The sequence below is a fragment of the Rhagoletis pomonella genome, unplaced genomic scaffold (assembly GCF_013731165.1).
Source record: "Rhagoletis pomonella isolate Grant_MI unplaced genomic scaffold, Rhpom_1.0 Rhpom_scaffold_00004, whole genome shotgun sequence".
In the NCBI taxonomy this organism is placed as follows: Eukaryota; Metazoa; Arthropoda; class Insecta; order Diptera; family Tephritidae; genus Rhagoletis; species Rhagoletis pomonella.
This window is the reverse complement of record NW_023458558.1, coordinates 40,418,406-40,430,194: the sequence shown is the minus strand read 5'-3', so window position 1 is coordinate 40,430,194 and position 11,789 is coordinate 40,418,406. Positions and strand designations below refer to the sequence as shown.

Below are 11,789 nucleotides of genomic sequence, written 5' to 3'. Positions count from 1 at the left end.
GTGAACAAAGTTATAATACCCTTGTGCACAAGTGCGCTCGGGTATAATAATTTTTTTAATTTTAATAGTGGCGTTGTTTGATTGCCTTTTTACCACACACTGAGAAAAAGGATTAGTTTCGACAACTAAAGATATTTAGTTCCCGAATTTTGACAATATTTGGGAACTGTGACCAAGGATTGGGAACTATTACCATGGGTTGGTAATTATAACTAAATATATTAAAGCTTCTAATATTCATCTAGGTTGTACCAAATCGTTAATTTAGTTGAAGGGTTTGGTAAATACTAATAAATATTTTTTTGAAGCATATTTCTACAAATTCCATTCAACTTAAAGTATGGTTCATAAAAGGATGCCATTAAGATAAGCTTTCTTTCAACACATGGATAAGTCATAGTTACCAAATCTTCGTTGATCGATTTGGTTTGAGAGCGGAATATATTCATGCTTATGAGCACCCCCTAAATAATGATCAGCGCTCTCTGAGCTCATGTGTGTTTCACATACGAAGAGCGCCAGCTAAGCAATGCACACAGTCCCACTTATTGAATCGTTTGAATGCGCTAGTATGCCGACCATTGCATAAAAACGATTCAATGAATGCGACTGTGTGCGTGGAAATCATTGCTCCGCTACCGCTGTTCGTATACTGGTGAAACACGCGTGTGGTTACAGAGCGCTCAGTAAGCTATGGCATGTCGATCACTGCGCTGGGTAGAGAAAAAAAAAGTGTGTGCTATGACATGCCCAGGCTTGTTTGTCTCAGTTTCAGTTTTGCCATCGCCGCGAGTTGTTTCGGTGCGGGTATGGTTATTTAAAAATATAAAGTTTGATGCCAACCGGCGTTTCTCAGTGGATATATAATTCATGTGAATTATAATTAGAAAGTATCTATTTAGCCAAGGAAAAAGCAAAGCAGTATACTTAAACCAGCACTTCCAGCAGATATTGACCTGGGTTTCCGCACGACTATTCCTGTTTAATCGTTTCTTTTTAGGAATTTCTTACCACCATATACATATGTATTATTTACACTAGTAATTATTTATGTAAATATGTTTGTATATTTTATGCTTAATATATGCAAATAAAAGAAGTAAACACAACAACCATCGAGTAAATTTTTATTTGTGTCAAACTGAAACTTTTTTCCAATAATAAACGGTTAGCTGATTCACGTCTACAGCAAGTTCATAAAATTAACTGAAAACTTGTATCAACCAAAGCATTGTTTATATTTGCTCAACAATGATTTTATTCAACTAACAATATTGTCCACTCAAGGTAGTCGTTTTGTAATTATTAACAAATATACATTTGTCCCAACTAGAAGGCTCAAGTAAATTGCAGACTTTCGTGAACTAGATATTTATTTCGCCATATCCAACTATGCCACTTGGTCACTATAACCAAATCTTGGTTATTATAACTAAACCTTTTTCTGAGTGCAGGTGCGTTTGAGCTAGTAATCTGATCGGAAAGAAGGATGAAAATGGCGTCTCCTTGCGACACAAGTTACTGTCATTCCTATCGAAATAGTTCCTAATTGCTGTATCGCCTTTGTATCATAAAAATGTGATGTCTTGGTGGAACAGTTCTTCCCGAGAGCGGATAAGAATTCAAAAAAGAAGTAGGGATATCTTGGGCGATGATATTCACAGAAATGTCGTGTCAAATTAGTAACTTCCGCAATAGAAAACGTTGGCAGGGCATTTTGTTCATCGGCTGATCGCGTTTGTTTCGGTGTGCCTTGTTACTTAAATTTTCCAATAAACTAATTACATTAATTCATTTTTTATACTTTATTTAACTGGCTTAACATGCTGTCATTTCAAAGAAGTTTTTTCCAAAGTTTTCCTAGTTATTCCACTTTTCATCACGATTTAACATTCACTCGGCACCAGACTTTCGTATTCACCATTTATTTGAAGTCCTTTGATGGGTGCTGCATAAGACATTTCACAGTCACAGAGAAGAAGACGTGCAGTTTATTTCACATTAAAATATTTATAACGCACTTATAAACTTTAAAGGCGCATTAAAAAATCCAACGCCAGATTCGACGTACGTAAATAATTGCATTTTCAGCAATGTCGGAAGATAAAAACAACAAAGAAGAGAAATGAAAAAAATGCGCAAACTGCAAGGAAAAACATAAAAAAATTAAGTGCCAGCGAAAACTTGCGCTATATTCTTTTAGTTGCTACCAAACGCCAGCGAATGCAATGCCTTCCCTTCTGGCTGCTTCCTGTTTCTGCTGCAGTTGTTTGTGATATGCTCTTTTTTCTGCGCCTGCTGCCCGTTGCCTTTCACATGCTGACTTGATACTTAATTGCAATTTCAAGCCAACGCGGCGACTTTCAGGCTAATTACACTTACAAAAACAAAGAAGCGAGTTCACGAAAACGAAGCTGAAACAACCAAATAATGAAAGCATAGCATAGGCGAAAAAATAGCAACCAATGGTGCACACGCAAAAAGACAAAAGCAGCAGTTGTTTCAAAGAAGTGAAATGGGATTATGAAAAAGGTTGGCGAAAAATGGAAGTATGGCAAAAAAAGGGGTTGCGTGCTGTCGAAAGCTGGGTTTCCGTAAATGCAGCACTGCATTCATTTCATTATCCGAAGCGTTGAATTTCCGCAAGCAACAATTTTGCTGCACACAGTTCTTTATTTTTCTTTTTTTTTTGCCTCATTTGGTTACTTGGTTTACATGGTTGTTTTTGCTGCTCTCACCCCCAGGTTTGTCTGGGCAAACAAAAGATGAGAGGCACACACCCACGCGATAACATACAAATGCCAATGTCCATTTATGCTCCCCTACGTATTCACTTCTTCAACTTTCGTTTTTCCACATTTGTTCAATATTTTTAATTTTTTTATTTATTTTTCGGTTTCTTGCAGTTGCACCCATTTGTGCCACCGATCATGAGGAGCTACTCGGTGCCCTGAAGCATGAAACGCTGATGCTAAAATGTGAAGTGGACTCATCACCGCCAGCGGAGGCATTTACATGGACATTTAACTCGTCCGGCGAACAAACGGAATTGCCCGCGCGACTACACTCAACGGAGGTAATTTCATACATACATACATATATTGTTGTAAAGGCGGCAATGAATAGCTGTGCAAGGAGTCACATTCAGTCAATGTAATTGAACTCGACCTAAGTACTCAAGTGGTTAGCTGTAGCTTGGTCTCCACACATTCAGACTACGTTGCATTAACTACAACTTATTGTGCACATCTTTTGGCTTGCGGCCTTACATTCAGTGTCAGTGATGGCCACCCTATTGTGTTCCATTAAAGGGTGTTAGCGAATACTCTTCGTTGTTTAATTCACTTTACTTCAATTCGCACTGCTTTATTATCATTTTTGTTTTTTTTTTGTTATCCTTGACTCACTCATTGGTGTATGTATTGCCTCTACTGTGAATAACTCTTGCTAACTAATGGAAAGTGGGCGTGTCAAATTTTGCAAATTGATAGCGTTGGCATTCATTAACAAGCGCACAAAAATAAAATAAAATAAAAGAAGTAATCTTTTCCAACTCTACTAAGTTTGCTAATGAATAAATTAGCAGAAACTTTTTATATAATTTCCATTGAAAGCAAGATTACAAAAATACACTTTAACAGAGAAGAACTGACAAATAATGAGATTGAACAAAGCCAGACACGACGCACTTTAAACACTGAACGAGATGTACGACTTAACTCCGAACCGCTCATAAATACTAATCTAAATGACAAATAAATCAGAAATTGGAAATTCGAAAAATTTAAATGTGTATTAAGCCAGAGGTTAGGATATATAGAATATATGTGCATATGTGTACATAAACATATTTTAATTCCTCCTTCTACCATATCAATTAATTGAAAGTTCCAAGAAATGCCAGGTACTTTAACATAACTCGATATCCAGGAATTCAAATAAACCCTTAATAATGAAAGTAAATCCCAAACTTAGCGTTGCCTGAGATGCATTGACACAACATGAGCTACAAAGTACTATCTCTGGATTGTTTGGGTCCTGCAATTAGGACGAAAAATAATTAATGGGCAAAGACTGATTCAGCAAAAATACTTTTGCACGCTATTTAAAAATGTTATTCACACCTCATTATATCGAACCCCCACTCATTACAATTTAAAATGTAAAAACTACTCTAGGTTATACTATTCAAATGGACCCAACCATATATAAAATCACCTCCATTGTTTTTTTTCAAAAGTGCGTCTTTTTGGAAACCTTCCGTTAGTGGGATAATTTTTTAGTGTTTTTCTTTTCTGCCAGCATTTCAAGCTCTTTGTACTCACATATTTGCACTTCTCTTACGTTGCGATCCCTTGATGGCCGCGACATTTCTTCTAGTATCAGTTATTCTTTTGAGCTTGCTAAAATCTAACTAATCCCTCAGCGGATTTACATAATTACCGATAAATATTGCGCCACCTCCTCTTCCTCTAAGAGCAGGTTTGAGAGTCAAGTGGCGAATACGCCGTCTATGGTGGATCTTTTTACTACCACCACGTTTCCAGCTGCGGCGAAGTGGAAAAACCTCAGTCCTTTGTCGGAACTTTCATCATGCAAGCTACATTTACCGGTAAGTGGATCAAAGATATTTTCCTGGCCCAGTCTGGCACTACACGACATTTTCGTGAAGGGTCTGCGCTTGAAAGTGCGTTCCAGTTGCTCATATTAAATCCATTCACCGGTGTGAGTGATAATACTCTACGATGCACACGTCCGACCCCCAATTCACATTTTTTTCCACGGCATGGTTTCTCGTGTCCAGCTAGTTTCTGTCTGAGTCTGAGTCTTCTCAGCGGGGAAGAGATACCGTCACATCTATAAAAACTCACTGTGCAGTAGTGGAAACGTTGGTCCTTCTCCTTCAGTTTGAGATTATATTGTCTCATAATTAGAATCGTACTTAAATTTAAAGTTTTACAACCCTAAAAAAAGGCCTTACATTTGAAACAGTCCAGATTCATATTTTATTGTTGTACAAAAACGTATATTTTTATCATCATACATGTGTATCTAAATTTATATATTCTGCTTTTTAGACTGGCATGTCACGACTGAACTATACACCGTCCACTGACCTCGACTATGGGACAATATCTTGCTGGGGAAGAAATTCCATTGGCATGCAAAAGAGTCCGTGCGTTTTTCAAATCGTAGCAGCAGGTAAGTAATGACTATAATTACCTAAAGTAACTATTAATTATCAGCATCTGATTTTTGTTTCATTTACATTGCCAGAAATATAAAACATTGCAGAACTATGTCTTTGAGGTTTAAGCTTAGTTTTAAGCTCTCAAGAAAAGTCATAAGAAATAATTTTCTCTATTTCTGTTGCCTGAGAAAATATTCTGCTTTTGCTGTAAATTTGCTTGAAGAAATAAATATGCACCAAAGCAGGTTTACGTGTATTTTGTGGTTGCTTTTGGTATCGAAAGTGTCAAAAACTGTTTTGATTTCCGTCTTTTAAATCAAAGTATGCCATGTGAAATACCAAAAACAAAAAATAAAATAAAATGTCGAAATTGGAGAAAGTAAAAATATATGCAACTTTTTTCCTAGTAAATTCGTTTGCTTCTCGAAGCATTGATCTATTCTTTACAAGGCCCAGTAATTAGCTTTTGTGCTGCTGAGTTGGGTTAACGTTCCAAAAGGCTAATCAATTGTTTGTTTTGTATGGAAAAAGGTTTTACATGCAAATAGATTTGAACAATTTAGAATAAGTTAAAAATATTTGACACTTAAGAAACCAATTAATTTGAAAAAAAAAATATATTAAATAAAATCAGCTTTTCTACTGATACTACCTGTTCAGTGTGCCTTGATATACATGCATTCTATTCTTGAGAGATTCAAACTGATTTAAGAAAGTTTGATAGAAGAAAATTTCTTTTCCGTCATTTTATATTATTTTCTCGTTTTTTTTTCATTTTTTTTGGAAGATCCCTTAAATTTGGATAAAATTACCTTAGAAGGCTTCCAATTAAGGAAATTATTATTTTGAAAATGTTATTTTATTATCAGTTAGAGAAGAGGACCAGGAGTAATTGACGCAAAGTTTACTCAATTAAAAAGTGTTTGGCTCAACACTGTGACCAGTGGTAATCATAATATACTACCTCTGTAAGGTTATAAATCCTGCAGAGTTCCTACGGCTTATAGCGCTGCGGCTTTGCCGTAAAAATTTATAGGAGTTTTTTGGGGGACGCATAATAAAAGTTGAGCTTTGGATTATTTATTTTACTAAAAATATGGGAAGGCGGCTATGGCTATTTACAAATGATTTTGGTAATCATACAGAGCCCGACGGCTTGTAGCGCTTTGGCTTTTGCCGTTTAGACAACTTTGGTGTAGTTTTTGCAGGATGCCTCAAGTAAGTGCATAATTTCTGATATGAAGCGATGGTTTAAAATAGTATTAGTCAATCAAATGTCAGTCAGCTGTTAAATATGAACGCAGTTTACATGATCTAAGTTTAAACTGGCACTGAAAAACTGGCCCTTAGGCACCGAACCATTGCGATTACAGGGATAGTTTCGATCAGAAAATTCCAGAAAAATAATAAATTTAACCCATATTAATTAAATTTAAACCCATATTAATTAAACTTTTATTCGTGCAATGGAGTTGGTTGCATTCTTTCTACCTAGCATTAGACCTACAGAATTTGTCCACCAGATATGCTGCACTGTTCTTGAAAAATTGTATTCCATTTCACCACTAACTACTAGCCTAAATAATTGTGCATAATCCATTTAAATTAATAACTATCTATATATAAATATTTGTTTTTAATTGCAGGTCGTCCATTCCCACTACAAAATTGCACAGTCACAAATCAATCAACTGATTCAATACAAGTCGACTGTGTGGAGGGTTTTGATGGTGGCCTACCACAAGGTTTCATACTAGAATTAGTCGAATTGAATAACTTACGATTGGCGCGAAATTTGAGTTTACCGGTAAGTGAAAAAATAATTCCTAAGTACAAATATAAAAATAACACAGCCCAACAAAAATGAAAAAAAAAATATTTGATGCGGCAAATGTTAAAACTGCTTTTGATAGACTTTTTCATACTGATTACGAATATGTAAATATGAAGAGAAAATCGAGATCAAAGTGTCAAAAAATCGCGTTTTCTGCAATATTTTGGAAGCTCTAGCAAAGAAACAAAAGGTGATAGAATCTTTCGCTTTCCGTTTTTCTGAAAAATCTGCAGCCGATGGAGTAGAAATACTTAAATAGTTATTCCAAGGAACTTCTCTATACTACTATTTTAAACTGTCCTTTTCTACCAATTTGTCAAGCTAAAGTTTATTTTACGCAGACTACTTCAACCGATTTGTTAACACGCGAAGTGTTGTACTTTCCTTCATGACTTTATTGCTTTAATTTCATTAAGGAAAGCTAAACAGGCATAGGTGGCGTATGTATACAAACACATACTACATATATGTATGTATGCACTTATGAGTATAGGCATTTTCTGAAATTGTAATAGTATTCGGACAAATGTCACCATATGTCTGTGCACAGCAGACACAAACACTTCATTATCCTAAAAGCATATTTGAGAACGCAATCACATTAATTTGCATTGCACCGCGCTATGTGGGCGAAGAGTGTACAGCAAAAGAAGGTTAAAAAAATTTAAATTCAGAAAATGCTAAACAGAAACCAGCCGGCGGCAAGTTGTCTTTCGCTTGTTATTTTGTAAGAGATTTGATTTTTGTTGCCTTGTATGTTTTCGTTTGCGTTAAGAAATCACAATCCTTTGCCTACGGAAAAATATGTAACAGCCAAGAGAAATACAAAATGGCTGCTGAGTTTCAGTGTCTAGCTTAGCTCTCTGGCTGTTTCCGGTGTTAATCTGGGGTGGAAACTCAAATTTTACTTAATTTGTGGAAAAAAATTTTACCTAACAGCAGACGAGTGTACCTAAACAATTTGTAGGTATGTAGATTTTGTTACATATTTCACATCACGACAAGTTTGTTACGAGGGGAATCTTCCATGCGTGATTTTGAGACTCCCTTCATCTAATACGTCAAACTGTAAGAACGTTTCGAGGCTAATTGAGCTGCTGGTAGGTCTTCTATGTAATTTGTATAAAGCAAACAATATACACTTATTGGTTTTATTTGCAAATGCGTTTTGACTTCTTCTTCTTGACGCCAATTGGAAATGCCAGGTGAAGCCAAGTCCTTCTCAACTTGGTCTTTCCATCGCACCCACCTTCCTCTGCTAGCACCAGCGGGTTCCGAATTGAATAGTTTCAGAGCTGAAGCGTCCGTGTCTATTCGACGTACTTACTTATTTCCTTTCGAGCCAACTAAGGATGCATAGTACTATTGACAGCCATTACTTCGAAGCCGTAACGGACTGGGTTTACCTAGGAGCCAGCATACGGTCAGTCAGGGATCGAACCAAGCATAACTCGTGCTCTCAGATGCTTAAGGTTGTGGCCAGACAGATTCGTCTGTCATATAACAAATGTACTCGAAAATTATAAAAGGGCTGCAGAATGTACGATTTTACCTACTTTTCCATCTCTGGTGTGAATGCATTGCTGGAACCCAGCTCATATGACAAGCTCTGTCCTGGTTGAGCGCCGGCGGATATGATGCCGCTGTAAGTCGCATTCACATTCGCAAGTCCAAATTGTGCTTTGTCGTTCTCGTATTTGGTGTGTTTGTTTATTCTTTCATTAAAAATAAATATGTTTACAAATAAACCAACATACTTATGTTTATACATACTCGTTAGTATGTGCATAAATATGTAAATACATATATGGCCTTTTATTTCATGGCGGTATCCTTGTAACTTCCGCAAATTTATGCCTTTCTCATTATTCTTGTTGCGATTTTTCTTTGCCCAACTTTCTGCTGAATAGCGTATATATTTACATAAGTACTTTCTTACATATTGCAAAAAACACACGCATGCGAACAATGTACTGGTCATATGTATGTATAACAGCACCTTTAATTTTACGCTTACCGTGCACCATAACAACGTTTTGAATTTCTTTAGAAGTTACGTACAAACTAAAAAAAAAAAACGCTATGAAAGAAATGTCGAAAAAGTCGCGTACGGAAAATAATTCCGACAAAATTTTGGTTGCTGGCATCCGCTTAAGTCGAGCTCTCCGCATACGTTCACACGTATACACACGCCCATATGAGCTGGCATTTCTTTTACTTCTGCATCAACTCAGCGCCAACTTGACGCTGCCAACTTTTGCATTTTCACCCCAACTTCCGTATTTTGTACTCGTACTAAATATGTACATACCTACATACATATAATTACATATCTATATATGTTAAAGACTTCACCTTAGTTCAAGGGTTTTTGTCAACTCGCATTTTTGTAAATTTTTTTTTTATGTTTTAAAATTATCCGAAAGTTTTGGCCAGCTTTGTAATTTGTTGTTCAGCAAAAGTTTTGCTGTTGAAATTGCGAAACGTGCAATTCCAACCTTTTTTTTAGCTTTTTAATACCTCAAAATGGATTCAATACTTGCACTTTTTTCGAAGGGGTTCGCTATTAGGTAAGCATTGGCTTAAGAAGTCAAAAGGGCACTTTTTTGGGTCATTAAAACACTTTTATAAAACTTTTGAACATACTCGTATGTATGTGTGTGTACATACATGTATATGGAAATATATATATATACGATTATTTTGTTTCCTTTCCACAGCACCCACCAGTGAGCTTCCTTATCGAAAATCTCGATCCCACTGCCACATATCGTATGATCATATTCGCTATGAATGCAAAAGGACGTTCGGAGCCTACTATAATCGATGACATAAACTTCAAAGGTGTGGCTAAATTTACAGGTAAGCAAAACAAGTCAATTCAATGTGCAAAGTAAATATTTCCCACATGTATTCGTATTAAACAATTAAATATGACAACAAAGACGTCTTATTTATTTAATGAAGGTTGTAAAATAAATTATGACATGAACAAAAATCAACAATGCGAAATATAGCCAAAGTGTGACTGTAATAAATACTAACTGAACTGCAAACTTACATGTCTAATGGCCAGTTTCACGAAAGCAATTTAAGTGAAAAAAAATTTAATATGGAAACTGAAAACAAATGAAATTTCCCTTAAATTGATTTCGTGAAACCGGCAGTGAATAATAGGGCAGTTTTGAATAAGGGATATCTCTGCAAAAAAGTTTTGTTTTTCAACATATTCTTCTTTTGACTTGACGCACTTAATCTAGCTATTTTCCAGTTTCTTATACCTTCAACTTAAGTGAAAAAATCTGGATAGTATTCGGAATGGTGGAAAACGCCTACTGACGCCAATTAGGAATGGTATTGCCATTGAGCCACAACTACTTTTCGAGCTTAAAAAAAAGGCCCCAGGGTCCCCACGACGTAATTTATTTTCTAGTAAAAATATTATTGTTAGTTATAAGTGGCGTTGTATGCATTTAAGAATGTGTGTGTGTGTGGATATTTGCCTACTTGGGCAGGTGGCCTTTTTACAGGTACCTCTTTAGTTATAGTTGTTGTACAGAATATTCAATACTGGAGGATAAATACTCCGTTGGTATCTGATATCAAAATAATTCGCTAACTGATAAAAAAAACAAGTAAGAGCAGCGCTGTCTTCGGCTATGCCGAAGGCTTCATACCTTTCATGAACATCTGCAAATTTTAGTTTGACAGATTACTGATTTTGAATACATCTGCATACATCGGTAGAGGAGTTACATACTTATATAAAAAATCGCCTCTAAACAATCAGAGGTATGGAGGATATACTTTATATGGCACCAATCTAAGTGATTTTCACTACTATGTGATCGGTATGTAAACCGGTAACACAATTTATTGGGTTTAGTTTCCTACATAAAGGAGATATATCGCAAAAACTGGTATCTGAACAATCAGTGCTATAGGAGATAAAGCTTATACAGCATAGATTTTGACGATTTTCTCAGTAGACTTTGTATTATTATTTATAAAATATCTTACGAAATTTATCGGTTTTAGCTGTTCAAATAAAGGAGTTTTACAGTAAAATCCCATATCTGAACAATCAGATGTATGGAAGATATATGTTGTAGTCACCCGATCCTTGTTATTTTCACTGTAAGTATTCTGTTAATAATGAGTGAAAATGGTGCGAAGTTTCATGTTCCTAGCTGCATAAATGGAGGAGATATGATAAAAGACCTCATATCTGAACAATCAGTTGTATGGGGGCTGCAGGTTATAGTGACCCGATCTTCGTTATTTTCACTGTAAGTCTTCTGCTGATAATGAGTGACAGCAGCGCGAAATTTCATGGTCCTAGCTACATAAATGGATGAATTATAACGAAAAATCTCATATCTGAACAATCAGTTGTATGGGAGCTATAGGTTACAGTTATCCGATCTTTTTAATTTTCACTGTAAGTTTTCTGTTGATAATTATTGAAAACAGTGCGGAAGTTCCTGTTCCCAGCTTTATAAATGGAGGAGTTATAACGAAAAATTTGATATCTGAACAATCAGTTGTATGGGAGCTATAGGTTATACTGACCCGATCTTTGTAATTTTCACTGTAAGCATTCTGTTGATAATGTGTGCAAGTGCTGCGAAATTTCATGTTCGTAGCTGCATAAATGGAGAAGTTATAACGAAAAATCTCATATCTGAACAATCAGTTGTATGGGAGCTATATGTTGTAGTGGTCCGATTCTTCCGGTTCCGACAAATGATTAATACATTATAA

At 35.8% G+C, this 11,789-nt stretch overlaps 1 protein-coding gene across 1 annotated transcript in view; it reads left to right on the top strand.

The window, feature by feature from the left end:
• Positions 1-9,944, top strand: part of LOC118738219 (nephrin-like) — a 44,464-nt gene extending 34,520 nt beyond the window's left edge. The window contains exons 6-10 of the mRNA XM_036469142.1: positions 2,745-2,826; positions 2,907-3,076; positions 5,079-5,202; positions 6,838-6,998; positions 9,746-9,944. Of these exons, the coding sequence (XP_036325035.1) occupies positions 2,745-2,826; positions 2,907-3,076; positions 5,079-5,202; positions 6,838-6,998; positions 9,746-9,922 (714 nt within the window). The 3' untranslated portion in view covers positions 9,923-9,944. The remainder of the gene's footprint in view (positions 1-2,744; positions 2,827-2,906; positions 3,077-5,078; positions 5,203-6,837; positions 6,999-9,745) is intronic.
• The last annotated feature ends 1,845 nt before the right edge of the window (positions 9,945-11,789 follow it).